General features: G+C 45.0%; 1 protein-coding gene across 10 annotated transcripts in view; it reads left to right on the top strand.

Moving 5' to 3' along the window:
• The window catches only part of KIRREL1 (kirre like nephrin family adhesion molecule 1), a 123738-nt gene extending 111273 nt beyond the window's left edge, over nt 1-12465 (top strand). For 8 of the 10 annotated variants that reach the window (XM_053667991.1, XM_037137033.2, XM_053667992.1 and 5 more), the window contains 11 exons: nt 3965-4115; nt 5113-5218; nt 5332-5480; nt 5685-5812; nt 6488-6614; nt 6697-6797; nt 8265-8463; nt 9695-9802; nt 9975-10114; nt 10707-10784; nt 11030-12465. In XM_053667991.1, the coding sequence (XP_053523966.1) occupies nt 3965-4115; nt 5113-5218; nt 5332-5480; nt 5685-5812; nt 6488-6614; nt 6697-6797; nt 8265-8463; nt 9695-9802; nt 9975-10114; nt 10707-10784; nt 11030-11506 (1764 nt within the window). In that variant the 3' untranslated portion in view covers nt 11507-12465. The remainder of the gene's footprint in view (nt 1-3964; nt 4116-5112; nt 5219-5331; nt 5481-5684; nt 5813-6487; nt 6615-6696; nt 6798-8264; nt 8464-9694; nt 9803-9974; nt 10115-10706; nt 10785-11029) is intronic. The other 2 variants (XM_053667989.1, XM_053667990.1) reach the window with 2 other exon arrangements.
• Nucleotides 12466-23585: the final 11120 nt, after the last annotated feature.

The following is a 23585-nucleotide window of genomic DNA, read 5'->3' as shown; positions in this document are numbered from 1 at the left end:
TTTTCTCCTTGAGGGCTGTATGCTTTGAAATATTTTGTCAACCTAACAGGCTGATTTGTTAATAACCATTTGTCATCCCTCCCTTTTTTATATTAATTAAAGACAATGGCTCTGCCAAGCAGCACAAGGAAGCCACTGTTATTACACTGGACTGGTATTGTTCAGGCCCAGGAGAGATGTGTGTATTGTTGTCAAAGGGCACACCTTACTTTTGGCTAATAGTATGGTGTACCTTAGGCATTTTGCAGCCCCAGGGTTCCTTTGATCATATTTGGGGATCTCAGGTCAGGTACCATTGACCCCATATGACACTTTGAGCCTGTGAGTCCATTCTCTGCCCTCTAGGGGTTTATGGTCTAGTAGGAGAAAACCAACTCAGAAATGCTCAGGCACAGTATCTTAAGAGGAAAGGCAGAGTGTGCCTAAAGCCATGCATGGAATAGATTGCTTATAAAAGACACAAGTTCAGGTTGGGGGAGAGTCCTAAAGGCTGAGATGGCCAAGGAAGACTTTGTAGAAGAGGAGGAACTTAAGCTGGACTAAAAGAATTCCAGGAATCAAGCTCAAAACCATGCAGAAAACTAGCACACAGAGTGAACTCTAATATAAACTATGGACATTAGTAATAATATGTTAATATTGGTTGTAAAACACACTTCCACCAAGATGGAGGCATAGGTGGAAACACTTTGCCTTCTCACACAACCAAATCTAAAAACAATAAAGTTTTAGCAACAATAAATGCAGCCAAACCACAGAAAGTTGAACAATACGGGGTCTGACACCAAAGAACCCCTCTGCTAGACCGGTAAGAGGGGCAGAGCCAGCAGCAGAGCTGGTCCGGCAAAAAAGATCCCCTAACCCAGGCAGCCAAGGTTGAATCCCAGGTGTGGGGTAGCAACAGGTGGACCCAGTGAAGGTGCAAGGCGGCTGGGTGACCTCGGTCACACATTTGCGCACAGATAAACCAGCAAAGGAGCGAGAAGTAAGACAGTCCAGTCAGGACCCAGCAGCAGGAAGGAGCTAAGGCCACTGCTATTGCTCCCTTTCTGACCCCGCCCCCACATACAGCGTCACAAACCAGCTACCTGGTTGGCCCTGCCCTGGTAAACAAGTAAGGCTCTGCCCCTCATACGTAACAGGTGTGAACCGATTAAAACACGGCTTAAGAACAACTCAGAGCCCCAGAGCCAATAAATCTAAGCAAAAAAGAAATTGCCAACCTATCAGAGGCATAGTTCAAAACACTGGTGATCAGGATGCTCACAGAACTGGTTGATTTTAGCCACAAATGAGGAACATATAGAAGCTAAATTAAGTAAAATGAAGGGAAATGCACAGGAGAGCAATAGTGATGGAAAGGAAACTGGGACTCAAATCAAGGGAGCGGACCAGAAGGAAGAAAAAAATGACCAAATAGAAAAATAAGAAGAAACAAGAATTCAAAAAAATGAGGAGAGTCTTAGGAACCTCCAGGACATCTTTAAACGCTCCAACATTCTAATTATAGGGTTACCAGAAGGGGAAGAGGAACACCCATGAGTGGAAACCTTATTTGAACAAATAATAAAGGAGAACTTCCCCAATCTGGCAAAGGAAATAGACTTCCAGGAAGTCCAGGAAGCTCAGAGAGTCCCAAAGAAGTTGGACCCAAGAAGGAACACACCAAGGCACATCAGAATTACATTAGCCAAGATTAAAAATGAGAATCCTAGAAGCAGCATGAGATAAAGGGACAGTCACCTACCTACAAAGGAGTTCCCATCAGACTGTCAGCTGATTTTTCAAAAGAGAACTTACAGGCAAGAAGGGGCTGGAAAGAAGTATTCCGGGACTTCAGCCAAGATAGAGGTGTAGGTGGGAACACTTTTTGTCCTCGTACAACCAAATCTAAAAATAATGAAATTTTAACAACAATAAACATAACCAAACCACACAGAAAATCGAATACGGAGTCTGGAAATAATGGACCACTCAGCTAAACCGGTGAGAGGGGCAAAACCAGCAGCGGAGTCAGTCGGGCAAAAAAGATCTGGGTGGTGCACAGGCAGCCAGGGGCGCGGATCCCAGGTGTGGGCTAGCTATGGGTGGAACCCAGGGAAGAGGTGCTGCTGGCTGTCTGCAGTCCTCGCGCATTTGCACGCAGATAAACCAGTGAACAGGCGAGCCTTGAGACAGATCTCGCAGGCCCCAGCAACTGGCACAGGGCGGCAGACTCGCACATTTGCGCTTGGATAAGCAGGCGGGGGTGAGCGGTGAGGAGGAGTGGGCGAGCAGAGAAGACCTCCATTGCTCCCTCTCTGACCCTGCCCCCACATACAGAGTCACAAACCTGTGACCTGGGTGGCCTCGCCCTGGTAAACACCAAGGCTTCTCTCCTCATAAGTAACAGGCAGGAACAGATCAAAACATGGCTCAAGAACAACTCAGAGCCCCAGAGCCAATAAATCTAAGTGATGAAGAAATAGCCAAACTTTCAGATGCACAGTTCAAAACACTGGTGATCAGGATGCTCACAGAACTGGTTGATTATAGTCACAAATTAGAGGAACACATGAAGGCTAAACTAATTAAAATGAATGGAAATGCACAGGAAACCAATAGTAATGGAAAGGAAACTGGGACTCAAATCAAAGGAGTGGACCAGAAAGAGGAAAAAAAATGACCAAACAGAAAAATAAGAAGAAACAAGAATTCAAAAAAAATGAGGAGAGGCTTAGGAACCTCCAGGACATCTTTAAACGTTCCAACATCTGAATTATAGGGGTACCAGAAGGGGAAGAGGAACACCCATGAGTGGAACACTTATTTGAACAAATAATAAAGGAGAACTTCTCCAATCTGGCAAAGGAAATAAACTTCCAGGAAATCCAGGAAGCTCAGAGAGTCCCAAAGAAGTTGGACCAAAGGAGGAACACACCAAGGCACATCAGAATTACATTAGCCAAGATTAAAATGAAGGAGAGAATCCTAGAAGCAGCAAAAGATAAGGGGACAGTCACCTACAAAGGAGTGCCCATCAGACTGTCAGCTGATTTCTCAAAAGAGACCTTACAGGCAAGAAGGGGCTGGAAAGAAGTATTCCAAGTCATGAAAACCAAAGACCTAAAACCAAGATTGCTCTATCCAGCAGTTTTCATTTAGAATAGAAGGACAGATAAAGTGCTTCTCAGATAAGATCAAATTCAAGGAGTTCATCATCACCAAGCCCTTACTATATGAAATGTTAAAGGGACTTACCTAAGAAAAAGAAGATAAAAAAGATGAACAGTGAAAGGACAGCAAACTCACAGTTATTATCAACCACACCTAAAACAAAAGCAAATTAAGAGGACAGCTAGATCAGGAGGAACCATAGAAATGAAGATCACATGGAGGGTTAGCAACAGGGGAGTGGGAGAAGGAAAAGGGGGGAGAAGGTACAAAAAATAAGTAGCATAGACAGTAGATAGAAAATAGATAGGGGGAAGGTAAGAATAGTAGGGGAAATTTAGAACCTAAAGAACTTGAGACATGTGGTCATAAACTAAAGGGGGGAATGGAGGGAAGGGTGTGCAGGGTGGAGGGGAATGAAGGGGGCAATAGAACAACTGTAATGGCATAATGAATAAAATATATTTTTAAAAAGATGCTACAATAAGAAATGTACAAAATAACAAAATATTGGTTGTAAAACATATCACACTAATATAGTCTGTTAGTGACAGCAAAACTGTGGAGAGGAGGAGGAGGGCATATGGGCATTCTCTGAATTTTCTTTCAACTTTTATGTAAACTTAAATATTTTTTAAAAAATAAAGTCTACTAAAGAAAAAAAAACTTGGAGGAGGTTGGGTCTGTGGGCAGTGCTGAGCTTCAGGTTAAAGTGCCCCTCCAGTGCAAGTCAAGATCTGAGTTCGGTCATTTGGAGAGCAGAGGATAGGCTTTTAGCCTGACCATGTCTTCCACCCTTATCTCACCCCAGGAACTGCTGAAGGATGGGAAGAGGGAGACCACTATTAGCCAGCTGCTCATTAACCCCACAGACCTGGACATTGGGCGAGTCTTTACCTGCCGCAGCGTGAACGAGGCCATCCCGAGTGGCAAGGAGACTTCCATTGAGCTTGATGTGCACCGTGAGCAGGGTCCCAGGGGAGAGTAGGCTGGAGGAGTTGGGTGGGGAAGGGAATGTGGGCATCATGGAGAAGTACTGAAGAATCCTTTATGGGCCCCAGAAAATAGGCTCATTTTCTTCATTTTGTGAAGTTTCTCTGATTTTACCCATGGGCACTGAAGACTGGTAAAGAGTCATTGGCTATAAGTTGAGCAGTTCCTGGGTCTAAACCAGCATGCGGTTCCAGGCAATTATTTAATATCTCTGAGCCTCAGTTTCTAATTCTGTATATCTGCAGAAAATAAAACAAATAATACAATTCCTTATCCAAAATTAAGAAGTAAAAGTGATTTAGTAGCAAAACCTGAACCATGGCTCTTTATAGTCTTTTATTTAAGCCACTTAATCTGAATAGTCACCCGTTTCACTGCAGAGGTATTAATGTATGTCACTATGGGGTGTTGCACAGACCCTGCTGGAGGTCTTGCATGGTAAACAGTTCATACACACTATTACCCTTCTAAAATTTGATAAATTCCAAATTCTGAAATATAGAGTTTCAAGGGTTTCAGGTAAAGAATTTTGGACCCATACCTGCTTCTCAGAGTTGTGAATATTAAATGAGGTATAGTGTAAGGGCATCTGGCCTGGAGTATACTACCTAGTATGTGCTCAATAAATTACCTCCACCCAGTCATGATAAGCAATTGGAGAAATGCCCCACCCCTCCCATTTTAATAAGCCAGAGGAGCCTGCACTGGTGCCTAGTGGCCACTATTGGCCTTTATACTGATTAACTAATTTGTTCCTTTGGTGTCATCCTTGATCATCATCACCATAAATGACCCCCTAGATTCCATGGAGTAAAAATGAGAAAGACAGGTATATTTATTGTAGGTGGTCCACTGCAAAATCAAATTCCCAGACCACAGCACAGTGGTAGTGTCCAAGAGTATATGCTAAGGAGAGAAAAAACCTGAGGTACAGAAGACCCTGACTTCCTGTCCCCTGCTTTGCAGACCCTCCTACGGTGACCCTGTCCATCGAGCCACAGACAGTGCAAGAAGGCGAGCATGTTGTCTTTACATGCCAGGCCACAGCCAATCCTGAGATCCTGGGCTACAGGTGTGAGAAGCAGGGTCTGGGAGCATTCTGAGAAGAGTACTAAGAAGGGCAATGCCCCTGGATGTGTGTGAGAGGACTCCAAGCCCTAACTCCTATATCATCTTCTCCCTCAGATGGGCCAAGGGGGGCTTTTTGATTGAAGATGCTCATGAGAGTCGCTATGAGACAAACGTTGATTATTCCTTCTTCACGGAACCTGTGACCTGTGAGGTTTACAACAAAGTGGGCAGCACCAATGTCAGCACCTTAGTAAATGTCCACTGTGAGTAGCTGCAAGTAGAGGGGCAGAGACTGAGAGCAGGAGTGTAACATGGGAGCAGAAGGGCCTGGGGTGGAGTTGGGTAGGCTCCATGATGCTGAGGAGATGGGGAATAGACACAGGAAGGACTGGAAAGAAAAGACAATGTTAGTTGGAGCTGACCCCAATAACACTGAGACCCTAACAAGATGCTCCCTTCTACCTCAGTTGCCCCTCGGATTGTAGTTGACCCTAAACCTACGACTACAGACATTGGCTCTGATGTGACTCTCACATGTGTCTGGGTTGGGAATCCCCCCCTCACCCTCACCTGGACCAAAAAGGACTCAAACATGGTAAGACATGTGCTGCCTCTCTGAGGTGCTGGGAGGAAAGAGCTTAGACACCAGTGAGGGGGAGGAGTCTAGGGAGGTGCAGCATTAGTTTTCAGGTTGAACCTTGGATATTTCTAGTCTTGGGATTTGGAAGAGAAGGACAATGCTTGTGATTAACCCCCACTCTCCTTGAAGGATAGCTGGCTGGTTTAGTGGCAGTGGGGAGGATTTGCTGACCTGTGTGTGGAAGGAGGGAAGAGAGCCTGGGTGGAGGTGCTGGGGTAGCAAGAGATGTGGTGAATGAATGATATGTAGGAAGGTAGAGGAGTTAGAATGGGTCACTAAAGAGGAAAAGGTGGAATTCTACAGCATTACAGAGACCTACATTAAACATTTTTGGCAGGAAGAGGGATTTCAGGGTGAAATTTTCACTAGAACAGTTCATCCAAAGAGACTGCATCCTCTGTGATCTCACCTGCCTTCTGGCCCTCCTGTCTCATGCAGAGTTGGTATGTTTAAATGCCAACCCGTTTAGAGTCAAGGGAGGGACCAGAGAGACTCAGGACCCCATTTCCCTTCTGGGAATTCACTTGTGGCCCTTCCTGCTTTATTTCCAATACATCCATTACGGGGCCCACACAGACCTAGGGGCCCAGACCTCCTAGCTCTCCACCTGAGGCTGCTCTCTCTACCAAGGTACTGAGTAACAGCAACCAGCTGCTGTTGAAGTCCGTGACCCAGGCAGATGCTGGCACCTACACCTGCCGGGCCATTGTACCTCGCATAGGAGTGGCTGAGAGGGAGGTGCCACTTTATGTGAATGGTAAGTGACCTAAGAGGGGCTGGGCCTGGGTGGGCAGGCACTGTAGATTCCACCTGACCCTGACTGAATCTTCTGCTTGCAGGTCCCCCCATTATCTCCAGTGAGGCAGTACAGTATGCTGTTAGGGGTGATGGTGGCAAGGTGGAATGTTTCATCGGGAGCACACCACCCCCAGACCGCATTGTGAGTGCTAGGACTGGCATAGGGTGTGAGGAGAACTAGTCTCATACTTTTCTACTCCAGCTCAGTCTCCTCCCATTTTCTCTGTCTATGCTCCTACTTATCTCTACTTCTAATCCTCCAACTTTTTGTCCCTCTGTCCCTTTCCTTGCTCAAATGCCACCATTTCTCTTAATTGTGTGACCCAGAGAAAATTGTGTAGTGTTTTGAACCTCGGTATCTTCATCCACAAAATGAGGGCAGTGATCCTGCCTTAACAGGGTTGCCGTAACAAGTAATAGTAACAGCAGGTGAGGATGGCCCAAGGGAGCCCCTTACTGGATTCATTGTTAGTCCCCTAGGCTAACACTCTTGCTCTCTCTTCTCCATCATATCTTTCTCTTTCCTCCTGATCTTTTTCTTGCTCCCTTCTTTTCCCTCTTCCTCCCAGCTCTACTCCATCAGCTTTCCTTCCCACCCTGCCCCATGTCCCTCTAACCTCTCTTCTGTCTTCCTCTTTACCAGCTCCCTCACTGCTCCCCTCCCTGCTCTCCCCTCTTCCCTACACTATGGACCATTACTTCCTTTTATGACCATTAACCATCAAACTCCTTATCACATTTAATAACCATTTGGATGATTCCAGGGCTGCTCAGGGACACTTTATTACCACAGCTTCCCAGACAGAGAGTAACTCGGCTCCCAGGGGCTTTGATTGCAGAGCAAGGATAACTAATCCAGGAAAAAAAGTCAGTGCTCAGTCATTACTCACTCCTTAGGCTCTACTTAGAGGGAGGGGTCACAAATGGGGACTGCCTTCCTGGAGGTTAGGGGTGAAAGAGCCTGGGATACCCCTCTGCAGTGATAACTCTTCATCACTATGAGAGCCAGCCAGGCCACTGGGTTAGCTAAAGCTAAGATTTAGGATTGACTTATGTGAAAGAAATGTTGATCATTAGCCAGTCTGGTCCTCTCACTTTACAGGTGATGAAACAGACACCCAAACAGGGAAATGGAAGCCACACAAGGACTCGAGGGGAGCACCACGCATAACACCCAGTGTTCTTGACTACCCCATCCAGGAATTTCTCTACAACATCAGGGGTTCCTAAATGTTGGTTCATTGGACAAGCTATACCTACATTGTGTGAGATTATTATAAAAATAGAGATTTTAAAAATAATTGAGCCTCTTCCTGGGAGATTCCTATTTAGGTGTTAAGTCCCAAGAATTGGCATTTTAAAGAATGTCCCTGGATATATCTGAACGTTTCTGGCATATATCTCAGTCACGTTTGGGAGCCACTGCTTCTTCTAGATCAAAGGTTCAATGCCAAGGTTTGAGGAAGTAGCTATGGCTTAGATTTGTTGCAGGGGGTGTTGTATTGGGCTTAAGGATACACAGGCACATGGGATAAAACTGTGTTGAGGATGGATCAGGTGTTCCTGCCACCTGACCATTTCTTACCACCCCCTGCCCTTCCCACTGCAGGCATGGGCATGGAAGGAGAACTTTCTGGAGGTGGGGACTCTGGAACGCTATACGGTGGAGAGGACCAACTCAGGCAGCGGGGTGCTGTCCACACTAACCATCAACAACGTCATGGAGGCTGACTTTCAGACCCACTATAACTGCACTGCCTGGAACAGCTTTGGGCCAGGCACGGCCATCATTCAGCTGGAAGAGAGAGGTGACAGAAGTTCTGGCTTGTAGCCAGGGAGCAGGGTGGCCTAGGGATTCTCCCTCTTATCTCCTGGGACCAGGCTCAGAGTGAGACAGGCTCTGTCTTGGGCCTCCCCACTAAAACCTGGCCTTGTTGCTCAGATTGGGAAATCTGCTTGCTTTTTAAAATATTTATTGTGCATCTGTTATATGCTAGGCCCTACCCTAGGGGATGCAGGGACCAATGTGAACATAGCCCTATGGGAACCTCAGTTTAATGGAGGAACTTACACAGTGGCAGCAAATGACTTCAGTTGAAGAAATGTCAAGTGATCTGTGAAAGGGAATAACACTGCCTACCTCATTGGATTCATGCAAGGATTATACAAGAGAATATTTATAAAATACCTGGCATATAACAGATGCCCAGTAAGTTTTGATTCCCCACCTCTTCAAGAATTCCTTGTCTGATAGGAGATGCATGTTCCCTTCCCTAAGACACTTCTAATATGACAAAGTAACGTTATGTTTGACTTTTTTTTGAATTAGCCATTTGACATGGGAGATGAAGGAAAATAACTGAGGATACATCAATTCTGTCTTAGCTGAGGGTGCCAGCCAGGGGTTGATGTGGAAGAAGAGAGTAGATAGAGTAAGACAGATCTCAGCAGGCAAGGCTTTTTACAAGGGAAGGCCCTTTACACAGATCTGATCAATCCAGACTTCCAGGAAGGAGTGGAAACTGGAGGCAAGAGTCTCAGGTTCTTGCCAGCTTTGGGGAGCAGGGAGAGCCAAGGTGGACGGTTGGAGTTCTGGGTGGGTAGGTGTAGATGAAGCTTTCATAATGGTGTGGCTGGAGCAGGTGATAAAAGAGTTCAGAAAACATAGGCAGATCAGAGAGTTTGAAGACAGCTGACCTCAAATGAGCCCATCCCAGGAAAGAGAGACCAAACCTCATAGGAAGGTGGACTACAGGAGAGGGACAGATGGATCACCAAGGCCAAAGTCAAGTTGGTGCTCCAATGGCTAGGATGATGCATCACCATGACCTCCACTCTAATCAAGCTTAAGCTCAGGCCCAAACCCAAATGCAATGCAAACCCTCTCAAACCCCACTTTGACTTAAACCAACCCTGGAAACAATCCATGGATGCCATTGAAGCTTGTGGCCTTTGGCAAGATTGTTCTTCAGCCCACACTGAGCTCAGACTCCCAGGGTGTCTCCCTCCTTACCACCTTCTTTCTTTCCTCATCTGAAGAGGTGTTACCCGTGGGCATCATCGCTGGGGCCACCATCGGTTCAGGCATCCTGCTTACCACCTTCTTTATTACCTTGGTGTTCTTCCTCTACCGGCGCCGCAAAGGCAGTGAGTATGGACTCCATGGGCCACAGCCCTCCCTCACTGTTTCCAGGGCCTCCAGCAGGCAGGGTCTGAGGGGTCAGGGGGTGGCAGTTGCACATCCCAGCCAAGGTAGGTCAAGAAACAGCCCACTGCAAAGGCTGGCAGAAAGCATCCAGACTTCCTTCCCCTGTCTCAGGTCGCAAGGATGTGACCCTAAGGAAACTGGACATCAAGGTGGAAACAGTGAACCGTGAGCCACTCACAATGCATTCTGACCGAGAGGATGATACTGCCAGCATCTCCACAGCGACTCGAGTCATGAAAGCCATCTACTCAGTAAGGGTCCTGCTCTTCCCTGGCCCATTCCTGTCTTCACATTCTTGGGACTGGCCCTATCTCAGTTCTCTAATAACCGCTGTCACCCTCTCCTCCATGAGTCAGCTTATAATTTGGTCCTGCCACACACCCACATGCTCACACACGTCCCTACATGCTTACATACATGCACATACACTGACACACATGTGCATGTGTACACACACATGCATACTCCCAGTCTTGTTTTCCTCCAGCAGAGGATAGACAGGCGGGGTCTCCATGGGCTTTCTTTGTCCTATCCTTTTCCTATATAATTGGGACCCCCTAGAATTTTTCACATCCAACTGCCTCATTGCTGGATCCCGGGGGGAGGGGGGCGACGACATACCCAAGGTCATGATCTGTTAGTTACAAAATGGGTGCTAGAATCCAGGTCTCTGGCTTCTTCCCACTACATTCCAGAGTCTTTACTGGGAGAGAATACAGAACTCAAGCCTGCCCATGATCCCAGACCCTTTCCATTTGATGTTCTCTGGGGGTGGGGGTGGGGTTTGTGGGGTATAAGAGCAGGACTTCAGCCTCCTAATGCCCCACACCTGCTGCTCTGCAGTCCTTCAAGGATGATGTGGACCTGAAGCAGGACCTGCGCTGTGATACCATTGACACTCGGGAGGAGTATGAGATGAAGGTGTGAAAGGGGGATGGGGCAGGGGCACCAGGGCTGGGCTGGAGCTTAGGGTTCTGAGGGCTTGATTGTGCACTGGAGGGCAGGTTACAGAGAGAAGGTCAGGTGGTTTCCTGAAGGAGCAAAGGAGGTGGAAAGGTTGGCTGGGAACCAAAGGCAGAGCCCTGAGGGCCTTGTGAGGTTTGATCCCCTTCCCGACTCCCACTAGCGGGTGTTCCCTCCTCCATCATCTTCTCTCCTTGACCCAGGACCCCACCAATGGCTACTACAACGTGCGTGCCCATGAAGACCGACCCTCTTCCAGGGCAGTACTCTATGCTGACTACCGTGCCCCCGGCCCTGCCCGCTTCGAAGGCCGCCCCTCTTCCCGTCTCTCTCACTCCAGCGGCTATGCCCAGCTCAACACCTACAGCCGGGCCCCAGCTTCTGATTATGGCCCAGAGCCCACAGCCCCTGGCCCAGCTACCCCAGCTGGCACCGACACAACCAGCCAGCTGTCCTACGAGAACTATGAGAAGTTCAGCTCCCATCCCTTCCCTGGGGCAGCAGGGTATCCCACCTATCGATTGGGCTACCCCCAAGTCCCACCCTCTGCCCTGGAGCGAGCCCCATTCGAGGCATATGACCCTATTGGCAAGTACACCACAGCCACTCGATTCTCGTACACATCCCAGCACTCGGACTATGGCCAGCGCTTCCAGCAGCGCATGCAGACTCATGTGTAGGGGCCAGAGCCTAGCTGGGGCATCTCTGCGGGGCAGAGGAGAAGCTGTTCCCTGATATTCAGGGGCGTGCGTTGCTCATTGCTCCTGTCCCCAACCAACCTTCCTCCTCCTGCCATGGAAGGTGGGAAATAGATCTCCCAGAAACACCCCATCCAAGGATGGTGCTGTATGTATGCCTCAGCCTCCTGGGCCTGCCCTTCCTTCTTCTTCAAGAGGATGTGCATGTTCTGACCTGCACTTGCATCTGGGGATGGGGAAAGTGAAGGTTATGGGCAGCAGAGAGGGGACTTTTAGCATTCCCTTTCTATGCTAACCCTGTGGTCTCCAATAAGTGAATCGGGGATTCATGTAAGAATAGATAGGCTTTGGCCTGGGGGACAGGAAGTGTAGGGCTGAATGGCTATGGTACATATAGATGGAAACAGATGGCCTGGCCAGTCGGTCTGTTATCTGCACTTACAGCCTGGTGCATCTCTCCTTCCTCAGGACTGCAGAAGGGACTTTATTCTATCCTTGTCTATGGAACAGCCTGTCACTGAGTTCAAATTCAGCCCTCATTCACCTGAGATTAAATTGCCAATCATCCTGGCTGCCCATTATGGACACCTATCTGTCAATCTGCAGAGGGATCCAGATGTCTCCATTATCACTACCCCCTTTCCTTCTCCTTTATGCTGGGCTAGCCAGATAAGTCAGAAGGTCATGGTGGAAGACGGAAAGGCTAGGACTCATGTCCCATTTTACCAGCAAGACAACTGTGTGTTACCTACCACTTTTCAGAACCCACACTAGGGGAGCCTACCCAAACCCCATTCTCTCCCTAGTCTGCCTCACTTAACTTATTTGAACTCTGGAGCTTGCCTGAGGAGTTGCAGATGAAAGGATAGGAGTACTATAGAATATTTATCAAAGAATAAAATGAAAACCTCATTTGTAAAAAAAAAATAATAATAAATAAAGCAGTAGGAGTTCCCCCACCCAAATATAATTTCCAGTGGAAAGGAAAGGAGGCACACATGTTCTTCACCAGATTCCTAACACTTTCCATTACTTTTTCAATTGTCAAGCACTTTGAATCCATTTTTAAACATTCAGGTGGTGAGACCTTTCAGTTGGGCTCTGACAGGCTTAGGGTGGGGACCTGGCTCTCAGACACCCTGTACTACCCCTACAGGGCATGGGAGAGGTGCTCTTTACATGGATTTTACTTAAGTCTTTTTCTCCTCTTCTGTCAATCATATTTCCCCTTTTTGCAGTGCCTTGAGCCTTGTTGACAAGCCCTATGTGGAAGACTTTGCAGGGAGTGGATATTGTGAGCCTCAGACACTCTGATAAGAGTTGCAGAGTTTAGGGAACAGACTGATGAGAGGGCCTGGTAAGAGGAAGAGCAGACTGACTGGGTAAGGTGGTACAGAGGGCACTGCAGGCAGCCATGGCCCATGCTGACACCATCCACACATGTAGGCACACATGCACACACACACATTCCCATGGCCTTTCTCAGCCACCACCTGCTAACCAAAGAGAACCAGTGCTACAAAGAGAATCCATGCCTGGCCTCCCCTTCCCAAGAAGCAGGGTTTAGAGTGCACTCCTGATTCACTCAGTCCTGACAACGTCGGTGAGGCCTTCCATGTCATGCCCAGAATATGCATAGCCCTTTCTCATGGTCACCTTTCATTAGTCATATTCACTTTAATGAGTTAAACAGTCATCAGCCAAGGGTCATCACCATCTTTTCAAATGGGTCTGTGGGGGTGACATTCTTTGTCACTCCCCAGCTGGTAAGAATCAGCTAATGCCCAGGAATAAAGTAGCTCCATCTCTGGCCCCACAGCTGCTTCAAGGGGCTAGAGCACCATGGACCTACCCTTTCTGAAACATGATCCAGGCTCCTACCCATATCCACCTCTAGAAGTTGACACCTCCCTGTGCAATCCTTTTATGTAAGCTCAGTGAGAAGACCTGTTAAGGATGCAGATTCCTCTGGGAACATATTCATGTATACTTTGATCATTTTTGCAGGAGCCAGAAGCCATGTGTAACCCAGATAAAATCTAAACAAAAATATTTCAAAACTCATTTTTGTTCAGGATTTGGTCAGATTCTCTTATTTCCCCCATTTTAGTTACGTGTTGGACCTATTCTGTTGAAACAATGGGGGGCAAGTTTACTAGGTAACTCAGCTGATGTAGGGACCATTAATTTTCTGAGCCACAATACAGAGTTATTGCACTGTTCTCTGTTTCTTAACACCTTAATTGGGGCCTTCTAGGTATCAAGCAAGTGTTTCCATGCAAGGCACAGGGAGACATCAGCTACCAAGGCCATCTCTTTCACTGCAACTGGCACTCTGGCCCAATCAGAATCTGAATTGGGACCTGCTTGTTAGTCCAAATGAAATCATTTTTCTGGGAAGTGGAAAGTGTCCTTGAACATAGACCTTTGTTGTCTAAAGCTGTAGTCCTCCAGTATGGTGCCTCAGTACTTGATGTGATCACCTTGGTTGTCCTGACCACTTTTGACTATCTTGTTTCAGTCAAGGGGTTAGCACTCAGAAAACCTGGAACCCCATTCTGAAGTTGTCATTTACTGAGTGACCTTGGCCTAATCTTTTCATTTCCTTTGATTTTCCGGTCCATAAAATGAGGGATAAGGGTTACACAAACCTAGAATTATTGTGCTCATTCTCTATTCATTTGGTAAAGTGGAACATCCTGGCCATCCCTGGCAAGGAGTTGAAAACAGTAAGCTGAGGGATGGAGGACTTGAAATGTCCCTTTGAAAGAAGCTTCACCTCTGGTTTAATTATCTAGTCAGAAGTATTGTGAAAGAATGTCCACAAGGAACTGCTTGACCCTAAATAGCAACAAAAAGCATACCTTAAACCTCAGTAAAATTAATGTGGGGTTATCCTTTGACCATTGGGTAATTGTACCGCTCCCCACTCAGAATTCTAATAGTTTTGCAAGGGTGTCATGGCCAAGGCAGGGCAGGGTGACTACTTTACTGTGTATCCAACTTCCATGGTTACAAATGGGAGTAGCCACCTGCCACCCCAGTCCTCAGGATCATTTTTCTGGCTAGGGACCACTTACTAGGACAAGCCTGCAGGATAAGGTGTTTAAGCCAGAAGGCAAGGCATGACTACAGCTGATCCCTCTGTGAATGAGCATGTAGGAAGAGTAGATGGGTTCAGCAGTTCTGACATAAACTATAGTTCTTGAAGAGGTTCTATGATTCTGGTGAGCCATTGTTTCTTTAGGGAGGGCCTAGCCTGCATCCTAAATCCTGGATCCCTCAAAAGCCACCACAGAGTTTGAATTAAGCAAAAACCTCAAGTCAGGAAGGAAAGTGAGCAGGGATGGGATCAGTGTTATTTCCTTACAAATGTCTTGCTTGGGATAAAAACGGTTAGTTTGACCACCCTGTCTCCAGGTACTGTCTTCTTATCCCAGCAGCAGCTACTTCCTTCATCACTTTGAGGGCAGCCTTTCTGCTTTACAGGATGGAGCATACTGGCCAGGAATCTCTTTGCCCTGTGCTCTGTCATTAACCAGTTGGCACTCTATCAGGAGCCACAGTCCTGGGATCCTTAAAATGGAATGAAGTGTTCTGTCAGTATAGGGTTTAAAGAAAATTATGTTAAAGCCAAGACACCAGTTGGACTAAACTGGCTCAGTCATTGCCTCTTTTTGCTGTGTGGACAATATGTTCCCACTGCTGCACTATCAAGGCCACCCCAGAAAACCTGGCTTCTGAAACCCTGGCTTCTCTACCATTTTAGTTCTGCATGTTGAGGAAATCAACTGAAAGGCAGTAGAGAAGATCCTGACCTTGGTGGGACCACTGAGGAAGTGATAATGGAACACTCATGTGCACAGACCCAGGGTTATAATTGGAGTCCATAAAATTAGCATTTAAACATCCCATTCCCTTCTCTGCACCCTCCCTGCCCCCATTACCTACCCTTTCCTAGAGGTCAACTTCTTTCTGAAAGGCCTCACCTTTATCAGCTTGATTCTGACATTCCACCTCTGAGCTGGGGGAGAGAAAGATGTGTAGATTGGGAGATGGAAGGAAGGGCAGAATCCCATTTTGTTGCATCACTGTGAGGGAGCTCCAAGTCCTGTTCCTGGTGAAATATTTGCTGTGTATAGTGGGGTTTTCTTGTACAAGCCTGCTCTTAAAAAAAAAACACCTCTATTTGCATATAACTATCATTCTTACTATTCTTCTGCCCCCTGCTCCTGGCTTATTGATGGCCCAAACCAGTTGCCTTGTCAAGTGTTAGTGGGCTATGGGGTCTTCTGTTAACTTCTGGTGATCTTTAGATGCTGCCTCCGTGAATACCCCTAACCCTGGGGATAGAGCAGCCAAGGTACCAATACAATCAAACTATCACTATTGTTAGCAATAGTGACTCAGAAGATTCGGTCGCTTCCACTTTCACCAGAAAGAGACCAAGGGCTCCTTGTGGTCACATTTTCTACTCCAACTACTCTTGGAATTATAACCTCCATTTCTGGCTCCAATTGAATTTTCTCCATCCAAACCCCAATAATAAATGGATCCATGATAATAATTAGGAGATGAGAGAAATATTTTTGTTAGGACAGACCATTGTAGTTTTTAGCAGTGTGTATATGTGTGTCATTCACAACTTTTGCTATTCTGCCTTTTTTAATTTTCCTTTTTTAAATATTATGTATTATATTTTAGTCTCAAACACTATATATTATATATATTTAATTTTTATATATATAAATATAAATGTTCTAAAAAGTACCATGTTTTGTGTTATTAATGTAGTAATAGTTCTAGTTACTTAAAAGCTTGCCTGGTTTGGGGTGAAATGGTCCAAATTTGGAAAAAAGGAGATTTTTGGATTAAGATTGCAAGCACTATATTTGTGTCACCTCCAAGCCGAGGAGCAAACATTTTATTCACCAGTTTGTGACTGTTGCAGAACTCTGACTATGGACAAACAGCTCAAGCTTCTGTTGTTTTGGAACACAGCATCCAAATGTTCTATGGCACATCTGATAATGGGGATGGGAAGGGATGAGACTGAATCTGAGATCCAGATTTCAGATTTTGAAGTAGAGGTTGGAGCAAGATGGGGTTCATTTATTAAAATTCAATGGTTTGGGGGAAAAGCAAAGTTATCAGGTCTCAACCTTTGAACTTGTAGTGAAACAAAATCAAACAAACAAACAAACAAACAAACAAAAAATGGTGTACATACAGAGACCATTCTGCTAAGAAATTCTAAATTCTATTTTGGTAGAGATTGCAAGGATTTCTCTTTGCTCATTTCCCAGGAGTGCTTGAGGATAATTAAAAATAATATTTTCAGATAATGTTTTTGAATGCCATTAATCAATAGAGATACAAATGTTTATAACTGTTCATTGTTTTTCTCATCTAATTAACAACCAACCAAACAAAATAACATTGACAGTAGCCTTTTTGTACACAGGACATAGGACACCATCAGGACAGTAGTTTTTTTTGTACACATAGAACATAGGATGTAGGACATAGGACATAATTGTAAGAGTTGAAAAAAAATAAAGGTAATGCAACCCATTTCCAAGAAGGTTGGGAGTTACATCCCAGAGCTACTACTGAATTAGAGACAAGGGGCAGTAGGGGCTACAGTTTGGAAGCCTATTTTCTTGATAAGAGCTTGTTGGTAGCCTAAGGCAAGTCTGACCTGGTTGGGAAAGAGGCCCAGGTGCAGGGTCAATCTTGAGGCTGTAGCCAGGTAAGTTGAACTGGCTCAGGCAAAACATGGCATGATAGTTGAGATCCAAAAGCAAATAGAATAGGAAAGGGGGGGAAGAGAATTAGCAAGTTTGTGCAAACATGGTGACCCTGGAATATTCTGTTAAGCCGTGTATTGTTAGATAGGATGCTTCCTGTGCTGTGTCCACTTGGGATGCATTTTATTCCTCACTGAATCCCCAGAGCTCAGCACAGCACCAGCAAGCTATATAGGACAAGTCTGTGAGCTTTATAGGGCACCGCACAAGGTTCCAAGGAAACAAACCCACTCTCTTCTCTAGGCATAAAACAGACCATAGGAGCTTGTACCCTTTATTAGGTCTCTTCTGCCAGGGGCCCAAGCCCCTCCCTTATGTCACCCTAGACTGAACATAAGTAATGACACAGCCCCTTTATCACTAAGCCGCTCCTTTGTCAGTCTGCCTCACAACAGGAGCTCTTGCCATAGGCACAAACATACTCCTGCAGCACTTTACCCTAAAGCATGAAAGTTCAAAGTCCCTATAGTTCGTAAAGAATCTAATCATTCAACCTTCCCTTTCCCCTATTCAGCATTTCAACACAACCAAATGAAATTGTGCTTTGAAGTACACCCATGAAGTTTCCTGACCCTCTGTGCTTTTGTACACACCCTTTCTTCAGCCCAGAATGCCCATGTCCTTTCACCTTTTCACTTCCAAATTTTACTTACCTTACTCAAAGGCTAGCTATCTCCTCCAGGAAACCTTGCCTGACATTCTTTACTCACTCTCCCTCTTGAGAAATCCAAGGATAGGTGGGCTGACTGTTGCTGACCTCATGTAACTGTCTGCTTTGTATCACAGGGTTTTGCCTATCACTCATTAGCACTTTCTTCTTAAAATAAGGGCACTTAAAAGCAGCGCTCATATATCATTTATTTTAATATCCTCATCATTCAACAGATTGTCTGGCTTGTAGTTAGTTGCTCAATATGTGCTGGAGAAATGCAGGGATGAAGTGAGGAAAAAGGGAGGGAAACAAACCCATAAATGCAATTATAAGGGAAATTTAGCCAGGAGTTACATGCTTGATGAAATGATATAGCATAGTGATTAAAAGCATCGACTCTCGAATTAGTCTGCCAAGCTGATAGACATTATTGCCAATACTTACTAATACTGGGTTCTCTCCTTCTGGGTTCTGTAGCTGTTAGGAAAGTCCTACCTGACTAGTTTTGGTCAATGTACTATAAACAGAAGTAATGTCATTTCCAGATCAAAGCATTTAATTGCTAGAGTGAGACCTTTTTGCTCTTCCCCAAAATGACAGGGGCTCATTTACTCCAGGTGGTAAAGCTTCATAATGGTGGAGTCCCTATCTGCCTAGGCTACTGATTGTGTGAAACAGCCACCCTGCCAAACAATTATGAATATGTAATTTTGTGGTAGGCAGTTTGACAGACATGAGCAGAGCAAGGACAATGTGCCAAGTACAGAAGGTCAGCAGGGCAGAAATTCCTGGGTGCCTGACAATGGGTAAAATGGGAAACAAGGTCCTTGCCCTCAGGGTAATAACCTTTCCTCCACTAGCAAATTGCTGGTCATGTGGTTTAGACCCCCTGACTTTTCATATGCTGGTCATGTGATTCAGACCTTCCCCTGCCCTTTTTCTCCTGGCATGTTGCTAGTCATGCAGATTAGATGTCCTTAGAGGAGGAATGGACATGGGGGCTAGAGAATAGCCCTTAAGCATTAAGCCCCAGGACAATGAGGTTCTGACCCATATCATACATCTAGGCCTCAGCTGTGTGTCAGCTGTAGGCCCAGAAAAGGAGCAAAACCAGATAAATAATTCTATGGCTGACATCAGGACTAGCTTCACTGACTAATATGCCCCTGTGCCCCACTGCCCAGAGGAGACAATGACCCAGAAAGGACACACCTGGAAAGCTGATGAATATGCTATTAAAATCCTCCCTTGGGACCTCCCCTAAAACCTCCACCCTTAAAAGCCCTTAGTCCAGAGGACCCAGAGCCCTCTCCTTGGGAGCATGTCTGTGCCTTTCCTTACCCTCTCAAGGCTGTTACCTTTATCCTTCTTTCTCCTAAGCTCCAAGGGGCCCCTCTTTTGCCTCTGTAGCTTATTTCCTGACCCTATTTCTTCACCTACTCACTTCTACCTCTGTAACATTCTAAATAAAACTTATTTTATAGTTTGAGTCTTGGCCCTGAATTCTTTTTTAGCCAGAACTCAAGTACCAAGGTTGCTGAACCAAGGTCCAGTCTGACTCCACTCGTCTAAGAAATGGTGCCATTCTTATCACCAACAGTTTGAGGAAGAAATTAATATTTGTTTTGTTAAAGTATTTAAACTTTGGAGTTGTTTGTTATTGCAACATAATGTGTTCTGATTAATATGAAGCTTCACCACTTGCTCCTACCTGACCTTAAGTAAATTACTTTTCCTTTCTATATCTCACTTTTCTCCTCTGTGAAATGAACTAGTAATAGCTCCTATCCCATATAAAATGTTTAGCAGAGTTTCTAGTGTTTGCTTAGGTATCTAGATATTAATAAATAAATGGAGCATAGGGAATTAGACATTAAGTATAGTAAACTAGAGAGCTGGAACAAATATTAAGCCCAATAAACTAGGAAGCTGAATCAAATATTGGGCCTGCTTCACTAGACAGCTATAGTATTCACAGGCTCTTCACATGCTCCAGAAGACCACTGCATCCTCTGCTCTCAGGACTTAATCTTTGGGCAACCCTGAGCAATCTCCTAATGGCAGGGAGAGTCTCTCTGGGAACTACTGGTGCGGTACAAGATTACTGGGGAGAAGAGGAGAAATTCTTCTTTAGGCTCATGCACAATAGAATCCAAGATGGCACAGGGAAAGATGCTTCCACTATTGGTGCTTGTGCTGTAGAAGCCAAGATGGCAACCATAAAGACTTGTCTCTCTAGCCTAAGAAAAGGATCAGATTAGATAAAGGACACAGAACCCCTGAGGATTTAGATAATGGATTGGTTAGGGGGAGGACCCAATGTAAACTCATGAAGAACTGGGAAATTGATTAGTTATTTTGAAAGAACATGTGGTCCTTTCAAAATCTGAGGTAACAATGTAATCCTGAAAAAGACAAGTTCTCTCTTTTTCTCTCCCTCTAAACTCATTTGTCCATTTTGCACTTCTGCTATAATGCACTCTTTCTCTGTAGCAGCTGCCAGTGGACCCAGCAGGTGCATAAATTACAAGTGCAGGCTCCAAACGTGAGACTGGTATGGCAATACAGGACCATCTATAGTGCAGTCAGGAACAGAGACTATGCTAGCTGGACAGGGACAAAGGGTAAACTGGACTAAGCTTTGATGTGGATTGAACTGATGGCACAGAATTTTTGGACCCTGGCCTTATCTTCTGGACTTCATGAAAACAAGGCTGGAATTTTTCCATAGCAGGATGCATGGAGATAAGACATTGGCAACCTAGGAGCAGTCACGGGTCCCTGAAAATGCTTTTCTCATAACTCCGTAAAAGGACTTCATTTCCATTGGCAACACTAGTATTTCATTTCCACTGGCAAACTAGGATATAATTAGTTTATATATATACACATATATATGTATGTGTGTGTGTGTGTGTGTGTGTGTGTGTGTGTGTGTGTATACAGCTCTAGTAGTGACCTGATCCTAGGAGTATGTGCCCATCCAGCTAGGCACAAGAGAGTCCATCTTTCCAACTCCCAGGGTTTTAAAAGCAAATGACCAGCTCTTAGCAAGGCAGGGTTCTTGGGGAGAAGAAAGATCACTTCAAGGACACTCACTTTTCCATTTCCTCTACTCATTGACATTCATTTTCAATTTCCTTTACTCATTGTAATTAGCTACACAGGCAATCTTCTGGGGAGAGCAGAGCCATTACCTCCTGAAATTGAACTGATGAGCTTTGTCTTTTTTCTTCTGCATTCATGTGCAAACTGGGGAATATTTCATATTTTGGTCTCACATTAATGTTTAACTTCCCTGAAGGACACTGGTTGGGAATTCGTTTTAAATATATCATGTCAATATCCCTGGTCTGGCACCTCAGTCATGTTGTAGCCTGAGGGATAACCAAAACATTTTTTTTTTCAGAGCAAACACTTAAACAGATGCTTAACTAGAGATAACAATTTCAAAAACTGTAGGCACCTCTGGGGCCATCTGGTCTAAGGACCCAGTGTAGAAGCTCATCTGCCTCAGAGACAAATGGGCTCTGCATCAAAAACATCAGGGGATGGGACAGCAGGGTGTCTTTATGAAGTCTTGACTTTGGAACCTGAATGTTTGGGCTTCCCTCCAGTTTCTTCAGGCACCAGTTCTGTGCCTTTAGGAAAATTATTTGACCTTTTTGGGGCTCTGTTTCCTTATTAATGAAAATAATTGTTTATTCATGCAAAAAACTTAATTGAACATTTACCATGTGTCTGGTACTATTTCAAACTCTGAGGTTGCATCAGAAAAAAACACAACGTCCCTGGTCTCATGGCACTTACACTACAATGGCGGTATTGTAGCCAGTTAGACAGGCATGAGCAGAACAAGAAAGATGGAGATCCCTGGGTGCCTAGCAACAGGCAAAACAGAAAACAAGGACCTTGCCCCCCAGGGTGACTTTTCTTTCCCTAGCATATCCCTGATCATGAGGTTTAGACCCCTTGACCTTTCATATGGCTGCTCATACAGCTCAAACCCTCCCCCTGATTTTTTCTTCTCTTGGCATGTCACTAGTCATGTGGGTTAGACTTTCTTGGAGGGGAAACAAACAAGGGGGTCAAAAAATAGCCCTTCACATTAATCTCTAGAGATAACTCTAGGCCTCAATTGTGTTTTAGCTCCAGTCCCAGCAAATCAGAAAAACTGGAGAAGAAAGACCATGGCTGATATCAAGCCCAAGCTACACTGACTAATGACCCCCTGTCCCAGTGCTGACCAATCAGTAGAGACCATGACCCTGAAAGGACACACCTGGAAAGCTGATGATAGTCTATTAGGATTGTCCTCTGAAACCTCCAGATAAATACACTTAAGACAGAGGACACAGCACAGCTCAGCCATACCTTTCCCCACCTTCTTCCCTAGATGCATTTTCCTCACTTCACTCTTTCTCCTAAGATCCAAGGGCCCTCATTTTGCCTTTGTAACTTGTTTCCTAAGCCCATTTCTTCTACAGCTCACTTTTTCTACCTCCATGACTTTTCTGTAGTTTGAGTCTTGGCTTTGAATTCTTTCTTAGCCAGAACTCCAGTACCAAGGTTGCTGAACCAAGGTCTAGTCTGAATCCACTGGTCTAACACCTGGTGCTACTTTTGCTGCCAATTGTAGAAAAGACAATAAGCAAATAAAGTATGTCAGACAGTGATACAAGCTATGGAGAGACACATAATAGGTAAGGCAGATTGTGAGGGTTATAAAAAAAAGAGGGGATGCTTTTTTACATTGGGTAAACAGAAAAAGTCTCTAATATAAGAGGGCAGAGAAACTTGGGAAAAATATCCTAGGCAGAGGCAGCAGCAACTGCAACAACGCTGAGGCATAAGGATTGAGGACCAGCAAGAAATCTGGCCAGAGGAAAGTAGTAAATCCTGTTAAAGAAATTGGGTGGAAGAGATCTAGTGCAAATTTGTAGGTGATTTTAAAAAGTTTGAAAATAGTTCTAGATTGACAAAACAGTAAATAAAGCTAGATGAAGTTATTGGTTTTTTAGGTCAGAATGATTGAGTCTAGCTGGTGTGCTTGGGTGCTTGGAGTATTGTCTTATAAACTGAAAGTTCCTGGGTTTGATTCCCAGTCAGGGCACATGCCTAGGTTGTGGGCTTTGTCCCTAGTTGGGTCATGTACTGTAAGAGACAACCAATTAGTGTTTCTCTCACATTGGTATCTCTCTCTATTTCTCTCTTTCTTCTTTCCTCTCCACCTGGAATCAATGGATATATCCTGAGGTGAAGATTTAAAAAAAAGAAGTGAAAAAAATAAGAAAAAATGGTTGAATATCAGAAATTTTATATGGTTCAACCTGATACATATGAACATGCAATACTGTCAATTTGCCATCACCACTTTAAAACACAGACTTTTCTATTATTTAGCAGCATTAATTGGAAGAAATTTCTTCTATTGAGTATGAATGTCTCCTTGCAATTTTCACCCAATCACTATCATTCTGCCTTCAGGGCAATGCTTTCTGAATAGTGAGGGAAAGGGCCTTCCCAAAAAGGCACTTTCGATATTGAAACATAGCAGGATATAATATTTCTTCTGAAACACCCCTTTCCTATGTGAAAT

This window comes from Artibeus jamaicensis, unplaced genomic scaffold (genome assembly GCF_021234435.1).
Source record: "Artibeus jamaicensis isolate MK-2021 breed Jamaican fruit bat unplaced genomic scaffold, CSHL_Jam_final contig_475, whole genome shotgun sequence".
Taxonomy (NCBI): domain Eukaryota; kingdom Metazoa; phylum Chordata; class Mammalia; order Chiroptera; family Phyllostomidae; genus Artibeus; species Artibeus jamaicensis.
Note: the sequence above shows the minus strand (reverse complement) of the source record. Positions and strands in the feature narration are given on the sequence as shown.